The 25,525-nt window shown below is 40.0% G+C and overlaps 4 protein-coding genes across 4 annotated transcripts in view; 2 read left to right on the top strand and 2 right to left on the bottom strand.

Annotated features, from left to right (window-relative positions):
• The first annotated feature begins 466 nt into the window (after positions 1-466).
• bpifcl (BPI fold containing family C, like) lies at positions 467-5,490 on the top strand. Its single transcript, XM_010897716.4, has 16 exons — positions 467-572; positions 1,128-1,237; positions 1,335-1,446; positions 1,639-1,767; positions 2,112-2,267; positions 2,370-2,433; positions 2,529-2,589; positions 2,702-2,793; positions 2,927-3,103; positions 3,220-3,279; positions 3,398-3,565; positions 3,657-3,724; positions 3,813-3,855; positions 3,960-4,023; positions 4,216-4,292; positions 4,678-5,490. The coding sequence occupies exons 2-16, from the start codon at positions 1,138-1,140 to the stop codon at positions 4,735-4,737; spliced, it is 1,431 nt and encodes a 476-aa protein (XP_010896018.2). The 5' UTR covers positions 467-572; positions 1,128-1,137; the 3' UTR covers positions 4,738-5,490.
• Positions 5,491-13,281: 7,791 nt separating this feature from the next.
• Positions 13,282-16,737, bottom strand: prelid3b (PRELI domain containing 3). The gene is given in 6 exon segments (NM_001303713.1): positions 13,282-13,941; positions 14,046-14,148; positions 14,260-14,330; positions 14,410-14,499; positions 15,009-15,177; positions 16,626-16,737. Coding segments are annotated over 6 exon segments (582 nt in total). The 5' UTR covers positions 16,658-16,737; the 3' UTR covers positions 13,282-13,824.
• Positions 16,738-17,017: 280 nt separating this feature from the next.
• Positions 17,018-18,224, top strand: atp5f1e (ATP synthase F1 subunit epsilon). Its single transcript, XM_010897719.5, has 3 exons — positions 17,018-17,117; positions 17,575-17,699; positions 18,038-18,224. Coding segments are annotated over exons 1-3 (159 nt in total). The 5' UTR covers positions 17,018-17,085; the 3' UTR covers positions 18,040-18,224.
• A 615-nt stretch (positions 18,225-18,839) lies between these two features.
• Positions 18,840-25,525, bottom strand: part of si:dkey-11f4.7 (piezo-type mechanosensitive ion channel component 2) — a 28,544-nt gene continuing 21,858 nt past the window's right edge. The window contains exons 27-42 of the mRNA XM_020051969.3: positions 25,253-25,490; positions 24,822-25,080; positions 23,604-23,792; positions 23,331-23,526; positions 22,895-23,024; positions 22,571-22,718; positions 22,266-22,480; positions 22,001-22,159; positions 21,733-21,880; positions 21,121-21,309; positions 20,922-21,014; positions 20,661-20,830; positions 20,330-20,446; positions 19,915-19,994; positions 19,548-19,776; positions 18,840-19,365 (exon numbers count right to left, since the gene is read on the bottom strand). Of these exons, the coding sequence (XP_019907528.3) occupies positions 19,113-19,365; positions 19,548-19,776; positions 19,915-19,994; positions 20,330-20,446; positions 20,661-20,830; positions 20,922-21,014; positions 21,121-21,309; positions 21,733-21,880; positions 22,001-22,159; positions 22,266-22,480; positions 22,571-22,718; positions 22,895-23,024; positions 23,331-23,526; positions 23,604-23,792; positions 24,822-25,080; positions 25,253-25,490 (2,813 nt within the window). The 3' untranslated portion in view covers positions 18,840-19,112. The remainder of the gene's footprint in view (positions 19,366-19,547; positions 19,777-19,914; positions 19,995-20,329; positions 20,447-20,660; positions 20,831-20,921; positions 21,015-21,120; positions 21,310-21,732; positions 21,881-22,000; positions 22,160-22,265; positions 22,481-22,570; positions 22,719-22,894; positions 23,025-23,330; positions 23,527-23,603; positions 23,793-24,821; positions 25,081-25,252; positions 25,491-25,525) is intronic.

The raw sequence follows: 25,525 nt of genomic DNA, 5'->3' as shown, positions 1-25,525 counted from the left end.
CAGGACACAGATGGAGGGAGAACAGAAGACTCAAATAACTAGAAACTCAAACAGACGTTACAGTCGGAACTAAATCCCAAAAATTATCTGCAGCACACATGAGGAAAGATAGAACTCAAATAGGGGCAATAAGCAGGAGCCCAGGATGATAACAACAACGAAGGTGTCTTTGCACTAGATGAGGGACAGATGGCGTTGGATCTCACCCCACGGCAGGCCTGCCACACCAGGACATGACAAAAATAAATGAATGTCTGCTACTGTATCTAGACAGACCTACAAGTTGTCCAATGCTGTCTCACACTAATGGGAATACAATGAGGGGAAGTCCTGCTTTTGAAAATTGTATGAAGCAGACAAAAAATCTAACTATCATAAGACATGTACAGAATGGTTTCCTGTTTTTCACGCTCTACTTGTCAACAGCATATCTCACCACACACCAATAGGCGTTCAGCAGTTTCACTTGAAAATGAGGAAGCTACTGTGTAGCGTATATAAATATAAGATAATCACATGGTGAGTCTGTAATCAATACTACAGCAGCCTAAATCAGAACTTTATCAACCAAGGTAAATTCTTCATTTCAGTTTTCATCCATTAATAGTCTGTGCATATACTTTATATATTTTAAGATAAATATACTTACATTATGTTTTATTTAATATGACAATAAATTGCATTATTTCTTGAGCTAGAATGCTTAAAGTTAGTCCATATGTTACAGTGAACTGACAAATACATTTCCCCTTCTGCTTAAATGATTATCCCTCATAACTTATTTACGTGTAGTCAATTTACCAAATGTTTTTTTCTGTCCAATATGATCTAATACTGGTAGAAAGCACTAAAACATCTTAAGTGATTATAAATCTTCATTTGAATTTGAATTTGTTCGACTGTAATGATTTTTGTTTGTAATGTTGGACATGTTTGAGAAGCCACTACTCACTACTAATCAGATAGATAGTACACACTTTTTTGCAGTGTGCAAATCATTCAAAACAAAATTGTCTTTAATTTCTGATCTGCTGGATATGCTATTATTGTAACTTAAATGTGGTTCATGTTATTTTATGAAAGCTGGACCATTTCAGAGGAACAATACTGTATATTTCTCTAAATAGGGCCTTAAGCATGCTGCTATTCCTTATACTTCTGCTGCCTTGTACCAACCATGCTTTTGGTCTGAATCCTGCAATAAAGGCCGTATTGGCAAGTAAAGGACTTAAATATGGTAAGAAAATGTTTTTCCCTCAATAATAATCTTGAGTAAAAATACCACAACCAGAGAATGCACATTTCAACAACTATTATACTGTTTTATCCTCCAGGGACACACATTGGGACCGATTGGATGCATGAGAAGATACTAAGTATGAAAGTTCCCGATGTCACAGGTGGTGTCTACATTGGTTTTGGAACAGTGAAATACGTCCTTGATGGGTACACATGGTGTTTTTTATTCATGAAATCAAAGAAAAAAATACTTGCTAAATACATTGTGTGCTTTGGTGGTAACATACCAGGAATTAGCATTGGTTTAATATTATTTTGCAGTCTTCAGGTACGTTCTGTTAAAACATTGCTGTTGATACTGTACAGCACTGACATTGTCGCCATCATTCTGCTCCATAGAATCTCTGTGTCTTCATGTGATGTTCCAGAGCCCTCAGTAAACTTCTCAGAAGGCTCGGGACTCAAGATTGTAATCAATGGCTTGAGCATTGCCGTGAGGGGTAATTGGCACACAACATTTGGCATCATGTGAGTGATGGTGATCTTTGGCCTAATTGGTGCAAGTTTTTGTCCAATCAGGTATAATATTGATGTATGCAGTATTTGTATATTGTATTTACTGGTGAGAAAGCTACTGATGGCTGTATAAGATTAATAACTACCTCTTTACAGAGAAGCCTTTACGATGAAATACATTCTATTTAGGACCAATCAGATAAAAATGAGTTGTTCTCTGAATGGCTCTTCCTATTTTCAGAATAGAAAGGGGGATTTTGCTCCCCACTGCTGTGACCCTACTCTGCTTTGAGGCAGATGCCTCAAATACAAAGTACAATAATATGATGTATTTCTCCCATTCTCTATTTTGGTAGAACTGATGGTGGTTCATTTGACCTGGCAGTGTTCAACTTGGACTTGACCTTGTTGGTGGATATTGGGAGTGATGACAAAGGACATATGTCCATCTTAAGTAAATACTGTTCTGCCAGGATCAACTCAGCTACAATTAATTTCCATGGAGGAGCTAGGTATGTATCTTTGCAATTAATGAGAAAGAGAAATAAAGACCCAACATGAAAACTGATAGATATAGATTTCAATTAATCATTTGTTGACCATTTTGTTAATAGTTGGATTTTCCAGCCATTTGTGGACTGTTTTAAAAGTCGTATTAAAGCTCTAATTGAGGAAAAGGTGAGTTAATGGATTCACTTAAAAATATATTTCTTATATCAGTAAATATAAAAATTATGTCAACTGACTGCATGATCTTGTATTACTGCACACAGATATGCCCACTGGTTGATCAGCATGTTGCAGATTTGGAGCAATATCTAACTGAACTGCAAGGTATTGCAGTAAGGAATAAAAATCTGTCTACCACTGATGTATGTAAAAAAAACATTTTAATTATATGCTACTAAATATTCCTATGTTATGGTATTGTTCTCTCCCCCTGCAGTGTCCTTCCAGATAGATCCTATTGTAGTTTTGGATGTACCCCTGACCAACGCCCCGCTCATCAGCTCATCAAGCCTTGGTCTGGATTTGAAGGTAGAGTTGCATGACATGAATAGACACTTGACCCAATATTTCTGTGTTACATGGAGGGAATAGTGTGGGTACTTTGGAGGGTACTTTGCATCTGTACGGTCGTTGCTCAGAGTCACAGACGCTTGTCTTCCAGGGTGAGTTCTACAGTATCAAGAGTCCCAAAGAGCCTCCTTTTGAAGCCAAGGCTTTTGATCTGCCGAAGGACGATGGCTTCATGCTCTCACTGGGCCTGTCGGAATTCAGTTTTAACTCTGCCTCATATGCTTACTTCGACACTGGGCACCTTCACATCACAGTTACAGATGAAATGGTGTGTTTGTCTTTTTGTTATTCTGTCAAACACTGTAATTTCACTTTCAATTCAAGTGGAAAGCTGCTGATGAACTTCTGTTTTTCACACATCCCCTCACTTCCTCTTCAACTCAGATCCCACCAACCTCTCCTTTGCGCCTCAACACCAGCTACTTTGGGCCTTTCATCCCTCAGGTAGAGTAACACTGCTGATACTGTACATGCCCAAAGCCAACTGGAGAATTCAAGGACTGTGTTGTTAGATAGGGAAACAGTTCCCTTTAACATAACGTAACCCTTTATAAACCCACAGCTTCCCAAGCTCTTCCCCAACATGCTCATGTTACTGGAGGTGTATGCCAGAGAAATTCCAATGTTTTCCTTCCTGCCTGGCGAGGTGACACTTGATTTTCCCGGTGCTGTTAAAGCTTTGGCCATCCTGCCAAATAGAACACTGACTCCACTCTTTAAACTCAATGCTGTGAGTTTGCTTGTCCGGTAAAAGTTAAGTCTTTGGTTTTACTTAATTATGTCCTTGGCTTTTTTTATTCTAATCCATTCTTCTGTTGCAGGACTCCCTTTTTAGTGGGAAGGTATACATTTCAGAGGGGAAACTAAAAGGCCTGATGGAACTAAAAAAGTAGGCGTTGAAGAGTTTCAGTTCCTCTTAAATTAGAAATGTATTTTATTTATAAATTCACCAAATGTTACAACACTCTGTTTTTTAGTTTTACCCTGACACTTGCATCAAGTGAAATTGGAACTTTTCAGGTAGGATATGAAAATGCTGCAAATGACGTTCAGTGGCTTACACTGTGGGTCAGTTCATTTAAGTCAAGAGAAACCAAATGTTGGAATCAATCACTCTTTTGCAGACTGCGGCTCTGGAAAAAGGTGTGAACATGTTGATGAAGATTTCAGTGTTATCTGTACTGAATGGTATGTTTTAAATGTATACCTGAAAGAAAGTATTAGACCCTAGTAGACCTGTATATATGGACCATAAGCATTGTCAAAGCACATGTTTTCATAGCATACTCTTAATGAACCTACAAAAGCACTATGTAAGTCTATGCATAATGACTAGCCTCCTGTAATAACTACCTGAATCCTGTTGGGTGTTTGTTGCAGCCAAATTGAAGGAAGGAATTGCTTTACCCACCATACGGTCCCTCAACTTTGTTAACTCCGTGCTGAAGGTCCAGCAGGTCTGTATCTGACTTCCTATCATCCATATGTTTATCTTTTAAACCAGCCCCAGACACGCCTAAATTATCTTTTCTAGTAGTTCCATAAATGGTTATGGTTATTTGATAATGTTTGTTGGATTAGAAAAACATTGTAGTCCATGCAATGTGACGTCTTGTCTTTTGCTTCACAAATATTAAGCTCCCTCAGAAACACAACATAATTGAAATCATTAAGTAAATTATACAAAATGCTAAATCACTTCAATTCAAAGGTAATTTGTTTGTACATGTGTTTGTATCTTTACTGTCACCAAAGTCCATCTAAGGCAGAGGTATACTTCACGATCAGAAATGATGGACTAAAACTATTTCAGGTTCATTAATATGTTTTTTTCTTCCACAGGGTTTTCTGTCTATTGCATCAGACCTTGAGGTTCCATATCCAAAAAGAGAGTATTTTTAAGAGGGTTTATATGCCCATTTGAAGTGATGCCTGCTTATAATAATTCAGATATTCATGTAAAACTATCACTAGCCACATCTATTATTCCTATTCCGTTGATCAAATATCAAAAGAAACAACTTGAATCTACCATTTCAACTTAAATTACACTTACTGTACACATTGCCTCATTATGGCAATGGATAACCCACTGATTTACAAAGATTAACAAGCACTGCTGGATAATGAATCAGCTTTTTTCTCTTGCAGGCATTAAAGTTGCGTAAAACACAATACAATCAACGCCAACATTAATATAATTCCATACCGCATGATTAGAAATTAATTTCAATGTAAAGTTTATTTGTTAGTTTCTGGGAAATGCTATAATGTTCGAAGAGAATTACTTTCTTTACCCTCATCAAGAAACCCTGTAAACTCAGCATGGTCCCAGACGTTTGGACCTGTTTCTACTCATGCTGTCATGCATGTCAGAACTCTGACGACCAAACAGGTTTTCTCTAGCACACCAGTGGATCTGGGCTATGGCAAACTGGAGGACGACTATCTGTGGCTACAAGTGTACCAACAATCAGTATTTATGAATACAAAGCTTGAAATTTTAGTACTTGACACAACTACAGTACACTGTTCATAAAAACAAGATATTTGTTTTGAGATAACTTGACAATGTTAAGTACAACTGATTTCATTGACATTCTAGGAATGTGTGTTCCAACTATTGCTTATAAAAAATGTTTTCAGATATTCCAATATGCTTGATGGGTTATTACTGAATTAAGAGACTGTTAGTCCACATTACTCCAACCATGAAAGAACTAGTTGTAATTGAGTAACACAATACTCTTTTGGGGATTAGGGTTAGGGTGTCTGAATAAGCATCTGTAGAAATGATTTCATTTGGTAAGAAAGCTATGTTCATTACAACTAAGGAAGTTGTTATTTACCACATAAAATCTAAATGCCTGTCCAACTGGTAATTACTAGTATACTTATCATCCCCATGCTCTGAATTCTTCGGAGCTGAACTTACCTATTTTGAAAACTACTTTGATAACAGTATTTTCACCAGGAAATGAAACAACAAAACATGATAATATATATTGCATTGATATAGTTTTGGAACAATATAATTTGTTGACAATTATGATCAGTGCACTTTAGTTGACTTCATTTTAGGCCATCAATTAAATCATATGAATGCGTCCAGCTGGTATTTTCACTTTCACAAACTGGAAATGACCAACTTCACAAAAGTTACAAAAGCATTTTTTTTTTAACAGCATAACTGCTTGCAAATGTCGCTCCAAGAGGACAAACTGTTGAGGTAATTCACTGCAGAAGGGCACCAGGTCACACCATTGAAAATAGCTTCTAAACCACATGACAAAATGTTTGTTTGTAGTTATTCACTGCTTTGTTCATATTTTACAAACGGTGGTTCTTAAGCAGTGTTAAAACTCAACTCTCACTGCACAGTTATCCTGAAAATCCTCATGTCCCAGTGGGAACGGTTAATAACCATCAATACAATTTCAACCTTTACCCAGTCTTGTTAATATGCATGCAGGTGAAAAAGTTGAGGATTGAAGTATCTGTGCAGAAACAGTCATTTTGGGTGTAAAATGCCTTGAATGGGTTCTGAGTTTAGATACATTTAGGCCAGCAGAAAGAAGAACAACAGTTTCATTTTCCTGCTGTTGCCAAAACTTGTGATGATAACATTTCCAGAAAAATCACATTAGTTTCACATCTCTACAATCTCATCAGACTCAAGGGCAACCTGGTTGAACCAAGTTTAATGTTACTTAGTATTCCCCAAAACATTCACCCCAGTTAGGACAGCTTGAGTTGTTCTGAATTAAAATTAGTGGGCCAATACAGACGGTGGTTGTGCTTTAAGATCTGTAAGGTAAGGTCCCCTCCCAGAGAGAGAGAACAAGGTACAACAATATATGTTTATAATGAGCCTCACTCAAGGAACTGGGTTCATGGATGTAACCCAAATAAGTTCCCTTTTGGATGATCACTCAACACAACACTTATGGTTAAAATATATTTAGACAGATGGCCAGTTGCTGCGGGCGCCGGTACAAGGAAGGAAGTTGTTAGGGTGGCAGGGTTTTAAAATCACGATTACGTTGAAAGACCTGGCACACTACACACACTGGTCAGGGCCGAACAGTCCTCTGTCAGGGACATTTCTTGAACTGATGTATACTTAGTCCTATACATGTATAAATGGGTTACTAGTTAAAGGTACTGAGTCCCCGTGTTTAGATAATAAAAGGAACGTAGGAGGGGGATCTGGTATTTGTTTATGGTCATCATTGGATGGTCTCAGAAGATCATTGGGTTATCCATTAATCTGTCTATCAGTGATCTCTTCAGTCACCGTTTGTTTCTGTCCATTACGTGTCCCCTTGTGAACTATGTGGGGGGGCTTGGTAGACAGCAAAACCCTTCTGGACAGTAACCCTTCAGGAGACCAGGCAGATGTGTCACCATCAGCCACAACATAACAAATGTTTTCCAATTGTAACTCCCTGTAATTTGAGCAGGGGTTCCTCTAATGGGCTAGTGACCTCAGGCACGAGGGTGACACCTGGAGCATGCAGTTGAAGAGACCGGACGCTTCCAGTCATTGGACTAGATTCAGTGCTGGAACAAGAGTATCCATAGCAACCCATCAGCCCCAGCACGCGTAGGCAAGTGCAGAGCTTCGGTGAATTACATAACGGGATACGGCTGACTCCAGATCTAGACTTAAAAATTACATTTGATGACACCGAATCATGCCTGGTTTACCAGAAATCCCAGTGATTAAATGTGGGAAAGCAGCTGCAAAGTTTGCAGAGTGTGTGCTCTTTGGACTCTGCCACTAGTAACCTATCGTCCAGATTTGCTGAAGCACTGAGTACAGCTGTTTAGTTAACAGTTTGGAGCTTGCCTAATGTGAGTAAAGACTTGTTTGTCTGTGTAAGACAGATGGCCAGTTGCTGCGGGCGCCGGTACAAGGAAGGAAGTTGTTAGGGTGGCAGGGTTTTAAAATCACGATTACGTTGAAAGACCTGACACACTACACACACTGGTCAGGGCCGAACAGTCCTCTGTCAGGGACATTTCTTGAACTGATGTATACTTAGTCCTATACATGTATAAATGGGTTACTAGTTAAAGGTACTGAGTCCCCATGTTTGGATAAGAAAAGGAATGTAGGAGAGGGGGATCTGAAATTTGTTTATGGTCATCACTGGATGGTCTCAGGAGATCCATTAATCTGTCTATCAGTTTAAACCATAAGTGTATCTGTTACTTGTCCAGATGCTGTGTGTCCCTTTAGAGTTAAAAAGGTTACCCACAAGGCCCTTGGTTTAATGTTGGGGAGGACGGCCTGCCCCTTGGTTACATCCTAGGTAGTAATAGAACAAAGGGAATGTGTTTTATTGACACAGGACACCGATGCAGCATCTTACCACACACCTTTTCCCCCTTTAAGTACTGATGATTGTCCTGTATAAATTTAGAGATTATTCTTGCAAGGAGAGAGTACACCGGTTACAAAGTAATGGTGAATAAACTGTTAATTGTGCAACTGTCTTATCTACCATTTTCGTAAATCGTTTGAACTTTAGAAACTGCTATCACACCTCGCATAGTATTTGGGAAAGCAAAACACCCTCCAACGGACTGAGAAGGGGCATTTTCTTATTTGTGTTGAGCTTTAATTTTCCAAACAAAACCTTTGTGAACGTACAGTTAGGTCCATAAATAATTGGACACCAACACAGGTTTTGTTATTTTGTCTGTTTACCAAAAAGAAATTCAAGTTACAGTTAAATAATGAATATGGGCTTAAAGTGCAGTCTCTAATTTGAGGGTATTCACACCCAAATTGGAGGAAGGGTTTAGGAATTACAGCTCTTTAATATGTAGCCCCTTCTTTTTCAAGGGACCAAAACTATTTGGACAATTGACTCAAAGGCTGTTTCATGGACACGTAAGGGCTATTCCTTTGTTACTTCTTCATCAATTAAGCAGGTAAAAGGTCTGGAGTTGATTCCAGATGTGGCATTTGGATTTGGAAGATGTTGCTGTGAACCCACAACATGCAGTCAAAGGTCAAATTGCAAGTGAAACAGGCCACCCTAAGTCTGCAAAAAAAAATCTCAGAGAGATTGCAGGCACATTAGGATCAACAGTTAGATAAATCTAATTTGAGGCTCTTAAATTATGTAATTTAGAATATACTGATGCGATTTGAAATTAATGTCAATTTTTTTTTTTACATTTAAAGTAAGCTACCAGCTGTATCGTAAAAAGCCATCCTTCAGAGGACTGCACTTTAACCCCCGTCCCTAAGTACCTTGTCCTCCAGCATGTCGATATAACCTTGTCTGGCACTCAGCACTCGGCGGTCAGTAGACCAAAGACAGTTTTTTATGTATTGGGAAGTAGTCGAATGTGTGAATCTGAAACTATCTTTACCGCAGGAGTACAAGTAGTGGTGTCGGACCGTGTGTAGAGGGGCCCTTGAAAATATTTGAATCTTGAATAAAGAGGGGAGGGGCCCCGAGAGACCGTTTATGTACAGGGCCCAGAAGTTTGTGCTGAGTACAAGAAATGTAATACACATGGAATATGGTCTCTTCTAAATGCTGAATGGTAATTAGCTCAGCCATATTAAATACACACTGTATACCAGGGGTATGACATCACATCATTTTTTACAGCTTTAATTGCTTTGGAAATGGGTTTGATATGTCTGATTCATAGACCATGTAGCTCAAATAATATAGCTGTGCGTATCATGGCTGAATAGATTTCATTTCCACGCTCTTAAAAAACAGCTTTACACAGCCCAAACTTTCTATTTTATTTAACAAATATAATAGAACTCACATCAAGTATTTCAATATAAGTGCAAGCAAATTAATTTGACTTAAAACAATTATTGGTCAACAGTTTTAAAATATTAGAGCGTTGGTTTAAAAAGGCCAAAACCGCGACCTAACATGCGTTTGACACTGGCACAGCCTTAACGTCAACTGAAAAATGTATATAGCCTTAAAATGTTCGATACGTGTTTACTCAACTTCATATATCACTGCACCCAGATGTGCCCATGGCTACAGAGCAAGTTTCAGATTTGGAGCGACATCTAGTGAATATGCAAGGTGTTGCAGCAGGGGTCCAAAATGGACAACTATGGACTGTGTATTCTTGCAACTAGTATTGCGGTGCATATGGTATTTCCTTCTACAGTTTCCGTCCGGATAAATCCTGCTGTAGTTTTGAATGTACCCCTTAATAAGACAGCAGTGCAAAAAAAACATTGCTATTGATCATAAAGGTTTCTGAACCATTGATAATCATGCTTTTGATCAAACTGAATATACACTGAACAAAATTATAAACGCAACACCCCCATTAATCATTAGCTGAACTCAAAGATCTAAGACGTGTTCTATGTACACAAAAGGCCTATTTCTCTCAAAAATCTGTCTAGATCTGTTAGTGAGCACTTCCCCTTTGCCGAGATAATCCATCCACTCTCACAGGTGTTGCATATCAAGATGCTGATTAGACAGCATGATTATTGCACAGGTGTGCCTTAGGCTGGCCACAACAAAAGGCCACTCTAAAATGTGCAGTTTTACAGTATTGGGGGGTCCGGGGGTTCCGAAAACCAGTCAGTATCTGGTGTGACTACCATTTGCCTCACGCAGTGCAACACATCTTCTTCGCATAGAGTTGATCAGGTTGTTGATTGTGGCCTGTGGAATGTCCACTCCTCTTCAATGGCTGTGTGAAGTTGCTGGATATTGGCAGGACCTGGAACACGCTGTTGTATACACCGATCCAGAGCCTCCCAAACATGCTCAATGGGTGACATGTCTGGTGAGTATGCTGGCCATGCAAGAACTGGGATGTTTTCAGCTTCCAGGAATTGTGTACAGATCCTTGCAACATGGGGCCGTGCATTATCATGATGCAACATGAGGTGATGGTCGTGGATGAATGGCACAACAATGGGCCTCAGGATCTCATCACGGTATCTCTGTGCATTCAAAATGCCATCAATAAAATGCACCTGTGTTCATTGTCCGTAACACACGCCTGCCCATACCATAACCCCACAGCCACCATGGGCCACTCGATCCACAACGTTGACATCAGCAAACCGCTCACCCACACGACGCCATACACGTCTGCCATCTGCCCTGTACAGTGAAAACTGGGATTCATCCGTGAAGAGAACACCTCTCCAAAGTGCCAGAGCATTTGCCCACTCAAGTCGGTTATGCTGACGAACTGCAGTCAGGTCGAGACCCTGATGAGGACGAATAGCATGCAGATGAGCTTCCCTGAGACGGTTTTCTTTGGCAAGCAAACCGATTGTTGCAGCAGCTGTCCGGGTGGCTGGTCTCAGACGATCTTGGAGGTGAAGATGCTGGATGTGGAGGTCCTGGGCTGGTGTGGTTACACATGGTCTGCGGTTGTGTGGCCGGTTGGATGTACTGCCAAATTCTCTGAAATCCCATTGGAGACGGCTTATGGTAGAGAAATTAACATTCAATTAATAGGCAAAAGCTCTGGTGGACATTCCTGCAGTCAGCATGCCAATTGCACGCTCCCTCAAAACTTGCGATATCTCTGGCATTGTGCTGTGTGATGGAACTGCACATTTTAGAGTGGCCTTTTATTTTGGCCAGCCTAAGGCACACCTGTGCAATAATAATGATGTCTAATCAGCATCTTCATACGCCACACCTGTGAGGTGGACGAATTAACTCAGCAAAAGAGAAGTGCTCACTAACACAGACTTAGGCAGATTTGTGAACAATATTTGAGAGAAATAGGCCTTTTGTGTACTTAGATCTTTGAGTTCAGCTCATGATAAATGAGGGCAAAAACAAGTGTTGCGTTTATAATTTTGTTCAGTGTAATTTGAATGAAATAAATTCAAATTAGGATGGCCACATATGAAACATTGCATTAACAGTTTGAACCTGCAATCCTCAATCCAATTACAGTCATTGCCTTGGCCCCTTCATATAAAACAAATGTATTCAGGTGAAAAGTTGTGTATTTGTGTCTGTTTTTTCAAATGTTATATTCATTTTTGGGGTGGCAGACTCTGGAGACAATTTAAATTACACGACCTAATCGAGCTAGATAATGGCAGTCTAATTGAGCTAGATTTTCTATAAAAAAAACTAAATGCACACCAGAATTGTTGTCTCACTATAACACATCAGTCTTAAACAACTGGCTTCTCCAGTTTTGTTTTGTTTTTTTAAATTGAAGTGTATAGTGACCTCATGTACTTTCTTAATTTCAATACATTCTTTTCCCTATTTTTCAAGTACAGCTTTGTAACCAAACTGCTTCTGTTTTCAAAAGGTGTGGTTAAACAACTAATCAGCTACTCTACTGTTGCTAACCCTTCATTGTAAAATGTCACCAAGCAAATCAAAGCCAAGTGGTTCTCAACCCTCTCCTGGGGACCTTTAGTTCAATATATTAGATGTATTTCAGAGCTACTGTAGCACACCTGAATCAACTTGTAGTTAAGAAGTTATCAAGCCCTTGACTACTCGATTCAAGTCAACTAGTTCTGGAGTACAACCAAATTTTGAAACTTCTGTGTCCCCAGAAGTGTTACGAGAACCACTGATTTAAACAACACTCACATTCAAACAACTATATGGTCCCAGAGTGACAATCGATTGAAATGCTTCCAGCAATAACTGGCAAGCATTTTCACTGTTTACATCAACACATCTATGAGTGCTACTACAAACACTAGAAGACACATGTTGATCAGGTGATGTACAAAATACATATGAAATTGTCATGAGTAACTTTATCAGCAAGATTGCTTAATATTACTTTATAGCAACACTTCCTAAAGGTTGCTTAAAGGGGAACAAGACACATGATCACCTTCCTTAAATAGCCAAGCTGCACCAAAAATAAACTTCTTCAAAAGTGATTTAACCTTGTTGTCTAAGTGACCTCACTCTGTCTCAGACAGATCCCCACCAATCACAATCAATTAACTACATGTGTGCAATTGGTAATTTTATTTTAATTGAGTGATAATTGTTTTGTCTTTTAAACCAGTTATTTATTTGTAAGGTAGGAAGTTTCAGATGGATGATCATGTTGCTGTACTTTAAACAGCAATCAGTCAATGAGAGCTCAAAAATATAAGCTCCCTCAACCAATCAGCATGTCTTCCTAATTAGCCACTAGAGAAAATTAACCTTTTCAGAAATGTTTAGAATTCATTGCAGGTAAAATAAAATATTACAGGTCTACTCAAGTCTTTTTTCCATAGGAATCAGAATGACTGGACCTTCAATATTCATTGACTGCACCCTGCAGGACCAATGACTTACTACATTTTAACTGTTAACAGAGAACCAATAGTAAAATTCCCAAAACATATCCACATTTCTGAAAATTGGAAATACAATGGTAGCGCTTTTGTTACGCAGTGTTGGTAATAAGTGCAATAAAGAGTTAAAGTACTTAAAATTCAAGTTTGCATTATTAAATACATAACACAGGAACTTTACAACACTTCACAAATAGAACAGACCCACAAACAATATTAGTTTATCTTCTGTTAGTGAACTGTTCCTTGAACCTTACTAAAAAGCCTGTTTATGATTGGTAAATACATGGCTTGCATAGGCAACACAGAATGATGTATAACTGAATGTTCAAGTCACAGAGGAAACACGTTAGACAGCTCACTTCAGAATATCAAACGAGAGGGCAGGAGGGGAATAAATATAAACCAGATGACCTGTAGGCACGGTGTGACTCAAAATGTTTGAAGACTACAATCCCATGAAACTCATGTGCAACCTGCTTCGACCCTTTTTAATGTCATCAGCTTCGTTCTGTGTACCCGACAGTGTGTATCCTGCTTGTGCCGGCAGTCCACTGAGGGAAGGTGGCCTCCTGCAGACAGACAATGAGTGGGTGAATCCAGGCGGCGGTTGTGCTGGGAGATGATGTGGTTTCTCCAATTCCAGGGGAATGTCTGAGGTCCATCCAGCTGGCGGTCAATCACTTCTCTGTGACTGCTGCAGCCATGGGGATGCGGATGGTGGCCTGTGCAGTTGCTGCCAGCTCCTCGATCTCTGTGTTTAACCTCCTGATGACCCACTCCATCGCCTCTCGTCCCTAAACACATTCCACGAAATGTCAGGGCCGAACATTGTTTTATTTCATACTATATATTCATACTTATATTTTGCCCAAGGCAAGTATGCGTTGAGAACACTTACTTTGCCTGCATTTGCAGAGATTGTTTTGGCCATGAGACCCTCTAGGTAACTGCTCAGACTAATTCCTTTAACAGAAATCAATGCCTCTTGTGTGAGAATAGTCCTGAATACAAAGACAAACAGGGGGAAAAATGTTTAGCTGTGAAACTCAGACAGTTTTAATCAATGTTTCTGTATATAACCTTCTCATCAAAACATACAAGGAACCACATACTTTTGGGGGTCCTGCGGATGAGGCCTGTACGTTAACTTCTCGTCCACAGACACAATATTAGTACATGAAATCTGAAAGCAAAGAACGTGTCATCAACGGTGGGGTACTACACTGGCCACAAAATACATTCAACAAAAGAGGAAAACTTACATTTGAAGATTGCAGCTCAAATGTCTTTTCCTTGGGATCCACTACTGAATTTTCTTGAATGTATGTGTTCGTTCTCGTGATACCAATGAGCTGGGAGAAAAATCACATGACGTAAATAACATCATCCTTATCATACATACAAACGTGACATCACAGACAAAATAAAACATGCTCAAATCTGTTGAATCACAAGTTCCAAGGTTTAACAAATATTTACCCGACAACGTAATGACGTCTTGACTACGCAAGCCAAATGTGGACCTTCTAGCTGAGACAACTTTCAGTGAAGGTTAAAAAGAGCTGAGGTCATGGCAACGCTCAATCATTAGACTACCACAGTGTGTTGCTAGCTAACTACTGATAAATGCAAGGGCTTTGGTTGGTTGTGTGTGAGGCAAACCTATAGAAGTTAAGACAACATATCTGCATTAGGATTGGTGACTGACCAGCAAAGCACTTATTGGGAGATCTGTAGAAGTTGCAATATTGGGAAAATGCATCCACTGTACTGGACAATTATTATTAGTGTATAGAGCAGGCAGAGATGCAACAGTACTGACATCTCGAAACAGTAAAATGCCATACAACATAACACTTACTGTCTTGGCCAAGGAGGGCAGGCCCCACTCTGTGCTGAGCAGTCTGTTGCTGCATAGCCGGCCCTGTGTGTCAACGTGTCTGTTCAGGACGTCCACCCCCACCACGCCGGGATTCATGGGGTTGGGATACTTCTGCATGGCTGCCTTGGTCACGGTCTCCCATGGGTGACTGTGGGGAGTACCGGGGGACAGAAAGTAATACATTGTCAACCTTTTATCGGTTTTCTGTGACACTCCCCTTCCCCAAAAGTCATATCATCACAGTTTAAAATTGCAAAAAGCCTTCCTCCTAGGCATATCCACACTGCTGGTCCAAAGAAAAAGACACAAATGTTAAGGCTAATGAGGGCACACTCACATGACAACCTCGGGTTAGCGTTTCAGGCGCCCAAGCTGCTTAAGGGAGCAGCCACTGAATGGCAAGGCCAGGAGATTCCTGCTGCCAATGTTGATCATCAATGGGGCTTCCCAACAACTCACCAGATAAAAATCGTTCAAGGCTTGGTTCTTAGACCACTGTGCCACCTGGGAGCCCCCACAGGATGTAAAGGCAACAGATGGCCTAGAGGTTAGAATTTGGGGCCAGTACTGGAAAGGTTACACGCTTCAAATGCCCAGTCTATCAAGGTGAATGTGTGCACTTCAGGAAGTCACTAACAACAGTTTTCATGTAAGTTGCACTGGGTAATTATCTGTTAAATTACTCAATTGTAAATGTGAATAATGACTGAGTGTGGTTTCAGTAAGACACATGTACTTGTATGACCTTGACCAGGTTTCTTTTTTTATTGTAAATTAGAAGCTTTGTCTAAATATGATCCGTTTTGATGCAGTTGTGACTACTGTAAATTCTAAAAAAAATAATATTATGCCCTTAATATATTTATGGTGGAAAAAACATGACCCCAATACAGTTCCGGCTCTACAAAATATATTGCTAGCTACGCAGGTCTGGAATAGAAATACGTTCCAGTCTCAGACAGCGTGAACCACTAATAAATGTGTTCCATAGTTGCAACACTGCTGTCAGTGAAATTTCAGCTACTGCTTTACATTTGATCTTTTCTTCCGTGTTGGGTTGGACTGTTACATAACCGTTATTGGCTAATATTGCTAACGTTAGCCGGTACATAACGTTAAAGAATGTTACTTTCCTAAAATTGGATTGGTAGCTACAGTGTATGACTGTGTTCACATGACCTTATACAAGTAGTTTACTATAGACAAAATACATGAATACCTTAGCATTCTGCCAGTTATCTAGCAAATTCATACTGGAAACTGCTGGAATGCACTGATGTCATAGTTAGCTAGCATAATGTGCTTAGTATGCTTAGCCGACTCTACGCGTTAAGTTCAGTTTAGTAACGGGAAAATGATGGCTGGCTGTCTTCAACTATAACCACTTATAGAAACCATGGAAAACTTCTGAATATGTTGGGTTTCGGAAAAGTTATTTAAAGCGTTATTATAGGTGTACATTACCACACCAGAAGGCTAAAGTCAAAGCTATCGGCGGGCGCTGCATTGCTAACATAGCAAAAAGCTGTAAACTTAAATAATCAACCATAAAATAAACATAATGTAAACTATTGTGGTAATGTATAAATTACTCACTTGAATACATGTTCTGATGTCCAGATCTTCATGTTTTAGACAGTTTTGTCTGGACTTGGGAGCCGGCGACTTGACAGCAACCTCGCTCTCCTTTTTCAGACAGTTAAGAAAGAAACGACATTTCCCTATTGCAATTGGTGCTCCCTCTGGTGGCAAAAGTATATGCATCCCTCCCTGGCCCGTGCACTCCACCACTTAAAAAACTAAAACACGCATTAACATCTAGAATAGTATTTTTCATAGAATAGTATTACAACGTGCACCTTGGTTTTTACAATGACACAATATAGCACAAATAAACATGTATTTAACTCTCAAGTAATTTGAAAAAGCATTGCTTTTCCGTCAATCATTAAGCGTAGACTACATGTCCCGCCCCGGAAAGTGTAAAAACTACGACGTCATTACGCACGAATGTTTGCGCGTCTGAGTTGTCCTTGAGCGGATCATCACTGGCAAAATGGTTGCATATTGGAGACAAGCGGGCCTTAGGTAAAGTAATTGTATATATATCCCCTAACGTTACATATGTTGTATATGTTGATTGTAAGGCCATCAGCTTAAAATATGTACTTAAAGAAGTAAAAAAAATCTGGATTGTTCAGGTGAAAAATAGGTGAATGTAGTCAGAGCTTACTGTTAGCTGCTAGTCAATCGACATGCTAACAAGCACTAACGTCCGATAGATAGCGTTGTGTTTTTTTTTCCCGTGTAGGGGGCAGATTATATTTCTGTAAAAAACTTTGCGTGATAAAGTGTAATTACCTTTACTGTGTTTTTACTTGGCCCACTTATGTAGTTATTATAAGATGATATAACTTCAACTCGCTATTGAGTGCGTCTGCTGAATTACTACAATGTGAATGTGTGGGGTGTTTTAACTATAAATGTAATAGTATATACAGTGGTTATGATAATTAAGACATAATGGTACTGTGTTTCTCTGCAGCTACATTCGCTTCTCTGCTATATGCGCGAGTGCTGTTCGTGCGGCATTGAAACCCCAGTTCAAAGTCGAGGCACTGAAGGTGGCGGAGTCCAGCGTCAAAGTCTATAAGCCGAAGGCAATAGCATGTAAGTATTTAAATGACTAATTACTCCTGTATTCAAATATTTTCATTAATCTAACATATTTTAACCATTACACTTGCCTTTTATTTGATTTTCTTGGATTTACTGTTTCTTCAGCTGCCAAGTAAGGATGCTTGTGATTTGTCATTAGAATAGAGATATAGAACATTATAGGACTGCAGATCAACACAGTAAGACAACCCAAATTGTTTAATTTGTCTGAACTGTCACTGTTTATGATCTGCAGTTATCAGCAACTAGCACATATAAATGCAAGTATTAGTACCAGACCATAAACTAGTGTCTAATCAAACTTGACATGTTCTCCCTTCATTTTGCAGGATCTGATACATCATGTAGTCACGTTCTTCAGGGCCATGAGGGTTTGTCACCGTCCTGGCCAACATCTGTTGGAATATGCATGAAAATGAGTTGTATCTCGATTTGTGGAGACTGGGGCACCCAGTGTAATGGAAATATTTGTTTTTCTCAATCTGAAATTAAATTAAAATGCCTGTATACAAATGACTTGTCTGCTATAATTGCTTATTGATGCACTGATTCTGTATTGTTCTTTTTCTTTGATTATTAAGAAATCAAGATTGTTCCCTTGGGAGTGTGATTTGTGCTAGATGTTAAATGACCTTTATCTTCATTTGAGACAACATACTGTATATAACTTCATTAAAATTACCTTACTGTACATTAAAGGTATTAGGTATTATTAGGCTGTATTTATGAATATGATTACAGTTTCAATCACAGTTTTTACACATTTTTAGGTTAGTTAACAGTTAGGGGAAGTCAATGGGACTGATGGCCAGGTGCTAAGGGCACAGAGATGCTTTTTGCAGGTCAGGATATTTCAGTAATACTGACACTGGTATGCCGGCCTGGTTCATTTCTGTGACGTCTTGTAGATTCTTTTTGTTTACTCCTGTATTTTAAAGGTCTATCATACCTGTCAACATTAATTCTCAGTGGCTCTTCAGGGGCCATTTCGTTTACCTGGATTTTGCCTGTTTCGATAAAATCCAGACAGAAAATGATTAGAAAAGGTTTTTCCATTCAAGCTATGGATTTGTCTTTAGATTACTTTTTGAGCCTTCTTTTAAACAAGTTATAACTTCACATTCAGTGCACTGAACTTTGCATTGCTTTTATTAATTTAAATATAAGTACAGTGTGAAAGAAAATGAGATTAACAAAACAGCAGTTTCTTGGTGTGTGTAAAGTTAAAAATGTCCAAAACTTCAATTAAAATGTATTTTATATTAGGAACACATTTCTATGATTCTGACCTATGGTATTCCTTTGTAAAAATTGTAATTACAAGTCAGTGATTTCAAAATACATGCATTGTACAGTAGGAATATGACCAAAACGAATTGTCCTCTTTAAATGTCAGCGTGCTCTCTAGTCACTCTTCTCTCTGGTCATCTTAATCATGGTCTCTGGTGAGCGATACAGGAAGATGAGCTTCTCGAACAGTGTTTCCTCCAGCTCCATCTCTCCGGTCTCTCGCACCACAAAGATGTCTGTGCAGAGCTTCAGCACACGGTCCACACACGGCAGCTCCTCAAACATGATGGAACGGGATATCCCGTTGAAAAATTCCCGGACAAACTTTCCAACGACTAGCACCACGGACATGTACAGGCCCACAATTCTGCCACATCATGGTGGAATGGCGCAATAGGTCGTATGAGGTTGAAGGTCAGGGACAGGCAGGCAGCATAGGGTATTCCATAGAGAAGGAGACAACAGAACATTTATCATTAACTTAGCGCTGAAAACAAACCAAGGTAAAGGGATAGTCTTCTCAAAAATTAATCTAGCTTTTTAACCTACCCTTGTCCAGCTAGAGCACCCAGGCTAGATGGGCTGACTTTGTCGTTGAACACCAGTATCTCAATGCTGTGGCAGCCGCTTTGGATGTGCCCCTGGCCAGGAGTGCATTCCTCCACCATCCACCATTGATCCCTCTCTACACTTCCATTCTCTGCTGCCCTCTGTAGTTTGATGGACAGGGGCCGGAAGAAAGAGAACGTCCTCAGGTCTTCGGGCCGATCCAAGTGTTCTGGGTGTTACAGATGGGACGTTTGAATGTTAGTGAAACAGACCATGAGCTCCAGTTGATGGTTAAGGTTCATGCATACAAAAGTATATGTTTTGGTTGAAATTAACATGTACAGTATAATAGTTGAGGATCACTAACCTACTTCCAGGCGAGTGGCCATCTTGGACTCAGGTCCTCCGGGACCTCGGATGAACTTGGGAAGGAGAGACTCAATGACCCTAGCAAAGAGAAAGAAGGACTTCTTGGCACATATCAACACTGCCATAGTACAACCATATATTTTTAGTTTGGGGATATTTTTAATCTAATACAAGCCTCTACAACTAGTTTCAGAGAGTTGATGAGTTAGTACAGTTATGTAATGTTGACTTTTGAATCTAATACAAGCCTCTACAACTAGTTTCATAGAGTTGAGTTAGGACAGTTATGTAATGTTGACTTTTGAATCTAGTACAAGCCTCTACAACTAGTTTCAGAGAGTTGATGAGTTAGGACAGTTATGTAATGTTGACTTTTGATGAGATGTTGACAATGTTGTGAGGATGAGACTCACACTGCGTCACTTCGTGTCCCTTTGAGCATCTGAACTATCTGGTCCCTCAAGGCCTGGCTCTCATACTTTACAGTGTGTTCCCCCACAGTTTCCACGTTCATTGACAGAGATGCATTCCTGGGGAGCGGAACATGTACACACAAGTGATGTCGCAACCACTATAACAGGTTCCATTACTCTTATGACAACGTTTATGCTGCAAATCTTACAGACAACACAAGGTCACCCAGTTGGTCCCCAAGCCTTAGCACAGTTAAACCCCCTATTCCCATATAACAGACACAGGCTTATCCAACCCTTCTTTGTAGTGGCGCTGTGGTCCTGCATATACCTGACTAGTACCCATCGCAAGGTCATGTAGATGTGGGTGGAATTGCTGAGTTCATGGATCATAGCGTCACGGCTGGCAGGGCTGATGCTCCACAGCAGACTGGCATCACTCTTGATCTTAGCAATGACAATGTCCTCTGCCATGTAGTTCACAAGGAACTGCATCGCTGACTGTGAGAGGAGAAAATTAATATGTCAGAGGTCCTTCTGGTCGATTCCACAGTTCCTGTGAACTTGTTGTAACAAGATGGAGTACACGTACTGGGTGAGTGGCATAGAGGTTGGTGAGCCGGTTCAGGCCTGCCTGTGAATACGGAACCAAGTTTTGTTCCTGGGCGCTCATTGTGAACAATGGCTGAGAAATAAATAACAAATAGCAGGAACATCATCATTTAGCATCAATGACATTAACAGTTTTACAAAACAATAAAAAGACAGCGGGTTGATGGGGACTTCTCTACCTCATATCCTGCTATGCTCAGCTGAATGGAGACATCCAGAGGCTGATTGGTTACTCCAGCAACTGACTTGACCAATGACATGAAGAGGAGTGGGAACCAAATGACACTGATGAGGAAGAATATGATGAAGCCGCCCATTCCATACTTAACCACCTTTTTCTTCTTCTGTCCTGGGGTGTGTGGGTATTTCTGTTCAAATAATAATAATAATAAAATGTCCACAGGTTAATGCGTATGCAGGATATTGTATGCTTAGTATTTTAATGTATTCATAATTAATTACTGACATTCATACTTTTTTCATTATTTATTCTCAATGCAAACATGTAGCCTGCTTGTAACAATGTATTACTTTGGCAGCGAATAATTTTGTTTAAATAATCCACAAAATTCTGTTATAAATGTTTTGAAAGTTATTAGTCCACAATTTTTCTTCATACAGTAATTATCAGTCTAGCAGACAGATAGATTGATGAATAGATATCAAACATGAAGACGCTGAAATTCTACCAGTGATTTACCATCCACTATTTTTTTTATCTACTCTTTACAGAGGTGAATTTCGGAAATGACAACTGCTATCAGCCTTTGGCAGATCAGTATTCCAGTTACCTTCTCGGACTCCCTCCAGCATTTGAGTATGAAAATATTGGCATAAATGTCCTCGACACAGATCCAGCTGCCCAAACTGAGGGTGGTGTCAGTCCAGACCCAGTCCATCACTGCACGTAGCTCTATTAGAAACGGCACCAGGCGGAACCTGAGGAGAAGACAGGGACAATCCAAAACACTGGTATTATGAGATGTTCTGATTAAAGGCACTAGGAGGTGTATGTTTTTCAACTTCCATTGCTTGTCTATCACAGAACATTGGCTGTACCCTTGAAAGAGGAACAGGTTGAGGTAGTTGTAGTTCTTTGTCAGGAAGTTTCCCAGCACACGGTTTGGGTAGCCACACTTTATCTGGTAGGCGGAGAGGCCGAAGTAGATGCACTTGACAAAGTACCACAACTGTGCCACCTGGTTCATGTTAAATCTCCTAGAACATCAGAGACCCCAAAAAACGTAAATAAGCAGCTTATTTTTATTCAAAAATGTTAATTCATGCTATTACTAAACAGGGATTAATTAACCATGACTCTGACCTCTCTGTCACCCCAGGGAGAATGAAAAACATCCAAAAGTGGATTCCAAACACCAAAACCACCTGGAAAACACATTTTCCCATGAGGGTTTTGCGGAGGTAGAGAGCACGGTCCACTATCATGGTGCCGAACTGGATGAGCAACATGACCAAGAAGGCAGATGGGACTTGGTCCTCCCCAATAGCATCTGTGATGTCCGCGGCAGCGCTGTGTTTCTGTCCAGACACAACAAGTGAACAGTAAGAGATATCCACTTCAGTCAATTAGCAGCAACAGTTTTCCAAAACAACCAGACAGGTACTCACCCCAAAAGCCCAGTATCCGAATATGATGACAATGAAGTTGACCACGTCAATCAAAAACATAAGCGCATAGACGTCACACACTGGGCTGTACTCTGGGTGAATGATGTCGTAGAAGAACTGCCTGATGGGTAGATATATGTGCAGGGCCCTACAAAGACAAGAGGCAGTCATGGCAGAAAATATCCATGCATTTTGAATCCTAAAACAAGTACATAAAGATACATTAATGTCCAGTCAAATGCTGCCTCTTCGACGTGTTTGGTAACCACTGTTAGACACTGGAAAGACATCTGTAATACATGTCAGTCATTTCTAAATGCTCACACTTCTATGATAGCAGCTTTAGCCTCAAGCATTCGTTTTCTGATAAGCTTCTTGATCCTCTCCTTCCTGGTCAGGGGCACTTTATTGCGATTCCTCTTCTTCGAGTGCTGCTTTTTGAGTTGCATACCACCTGAAAGAACAACGAATTTCCATCAAGTGACTTCACTTGAATATCCACCAGTATATTCACACCGGGTAAATTTTCTCTTCTGTCCAAACAACACGCCATCTCAACCTCAATACTTAAATTCTGTATCAAACCAGATTTATTGGAAGAAACAAACAACTGAATATAGGATGGGTGCTTTAATTTACAACATAAAAAAGAACAGATAAAAGATATAAAAAATGATGTGCAGACTAAAGAGATGAATGAAAAGCCCCACAGACCCACTGACAGCACTATGTTTAAGACACTGAGTTCACCGCTATGTACCATCTGTGGACGTTGCTTTTCCCCGCCTGTGAAATAAAGAGGCAGTGGAAGCTTGTAGAGGGAGGAAGGGCAGTCTTCGCCTTGGGTGATCCCCTGGTGTTTCTCCCTCACTCGTCTTATTCTTCTCAGTCTTCTTCTTTAACTTTTTGAAGAAGTCTGGCATCTCCACCTCTTTGTTATCCCAAAGACCGTGGCACTGTGGAGAAAATAAGTAGTACTGAGAACTTGCTCTTCAGTGTCTTTAACATGATGTAACACAGAAACCAGCAGTACCTTTAGAATGGAGCGATGAAAGAACAAAGCCAGAAGTTGTATCAAGTCAAAAAGAACATAGCCATCTTTCTTCTCCACCCCAAGAATGTTTGGCAGAGCAAAGGGCCGCTCCGCATTTATGCCACGGTAGGCAGAGGTGGTCCAGGGGAAAAAGCCAAACTGGAAAAAATACTTGACCACCACAATCAGCTGGAAGAGATGGGCAACATCAATTAATGAACCAACCAGCCAGACAATCAACATAGAGTCAATAAGTATTGTAACCTTTCAGGAAATTGGTTTTGAACATTTTTGAAAGAAAATCAATTTGTTAATCTGTTAAAATCACATCAGATTGATCAGAAATACAGTGTGGGCATTGTTAATGGCGTAAATGACTATTGGAAAATGGAAAATCTACATAGGCGTATAAAGGCCCATTAAGAGCAAAACTCTGTTCTGTGTTCCAGTGGCACGTTGTGTTTGCTAATCCAAGTTTAATATTTTAAATGGCTAACTGACCATTAGAAAACCCTTTTGCAATTATTTTAGCACTGCTGAAAATTATAGTGCTGACAAAGAAGCAATAAAACTGTCCTTCTTCAGACTGTTTCAGTATCTTCAGCATTAGCGTTTGTGGGTTAGATTACAGGCTGAAAATGGCCAGAAACAAAGAACGTTCTTCTGAAACTTGTCAGTCAATTGTTAATCTGCCCAATGAAAAGAAACCCTAAGATGGGCAGAAGAACACAGACACTGGATTGATCTTTCAACAACACAATGACCCCAAACATATAGAAAAATCAACACACAAATGTTTGAGGGTCCACAAAATCAATGTTTTACAAAGGCCAACTCAGTCTCCGGATTTGAATCCAATTGAAAACCTCAATTCAAAGACTGCCAAGGATCTTGAAATGTGCTTCATGGAGGACTGGTCCAAGATCCCTCCATAACTGTATGCCAACCTTTTCAGACTTTACAGAAAGAGGTTCAGTGCTGTTCTCCACTCCAGGGGAGGCTTCATGAAATACTGATTATAGGGGTGCCAATAATTGTGAAAGCTATGTTTTTCAGAAAAATACTCTACTCATTGCCCCCTCTCATCTTCAAGTCCGAAATGTGACCGATTGTTTGTGTTGTTTCTTTTTTGCATTCACTATTGCATCATATCATGAAAGGGGCCAATACTTATTGAGCTGGCTGTATCCCTGTGTTGGAGGTGTCTGTTGTACGTACTTCTGTGTAGATGATGGCGGTCATCCAGAAGCGCTTGGTTGGCCTTGGCACAGACAGCATGGCCCAGAGGAAAATCAGGATGGGCAGGATCAGGCTGAGCAGCGAGGCTGACACCATGTGGTTCAGGATTATTACGAAGTAGCAAAGCATCTCCGACTTTGACACCATGGTGTTGTACATGGCAAACAGCAGTCTCAGAGGCCTCGGCAGAGACTGAAAGAACTTGTCGGAGTCGTTGATTTCATCATTATCAAACATGCTGCAATAAAGGAGAAAGACAACACGTGATACATGTATACTAATATGACCATTATATCTGTCAAACTCATCTGTAAATTAGTACGAGGTAAGGTTACACAACTGAATGAGTTCACTTGACAGTAACACAATTGTAATTAAAAAACACAAACTCCCAATGTCCCATGACTGACTTGTTGAGCAGGAGCTCACTAGCAGTGAGGTTCCTGGATTCACTCAGAGGCCGGGGTGATTCAGGAAAATCTTCGCTACACTTATCAAATTCCAGATATTCCAGAGAGATGGACTCTACAAGGATCACAGCCTTTTCCCTTTCCTCCTGCTTTTCTTTAACCTTCCATTCATCCATCTCCATTCTATAGTCCCCCTCTGTTTTATAAGCATCCTCTCCTTCACCGTCCTCCTTATCAGGAACAGCTTCCTCTCCTTCACAGTCCTCCTTATCA

This window comes from Esox lucius, chromosome 12, assembly GCF_011004845.1.
Source record: "Esox lucius isolate fEsoLuc1 chromosome 12, fEsoLuc1.pri, whole genome shotgun sequence".
NCBI classification, from domain to species: domain Eukaryota; kingdom Metazoa; phylum Chordata; class Actinopteri; order Esociformes; family Esocidae; genus Esox; species Esox lucius.
Note: the sequence above shows the minus strand (reverse complement) of the source record. Positions and strands in the feature narration are given on the sequence as shown.

What these genes read in the sequence shown, in the direction of transcription:
- bpifcl (XM_010897716.4), top strand. Translation starts at nt 1,138, where the DNA reads ATGCTGCTATTCCTTATACTTCTGCTGCCTTGTACCAACCATGCTTTT. An exon ending in AGTGTTATCTGTACTGAATG is followed by an intron (nt 4,024 to 4,215) that starts GTATGTTTTAAA and finishes TGTTTGTTGCAG; the next exon opens with CCAAATTGAAGGAAGGAATT. An exon ending in CCGTGCTGAAGGTCCAGCAG is followed by an intron (nt 4,293 to 4,677) that starts GTCTGTATCTGA and finishes TTTCTTCCACAG; the next exon opens with GGTTTTCTGTCTATTGCATC.
- atp5f1e (XM_010897719.5), top strand. Translation starts at nt 17,086, where the DNA reads ATGGTTGCATATTGGAGACAAGCGGGCCTTAG. An exon ending in TGGAGACAAGCGGGCCTTAG is followed by an intron (nt 17,118 to 17,574) that starts GTAAAGTAATTG and finishes GTTTCTCTGCAG; the next exon opens with CTACATTCGCTTCTCTGCTA.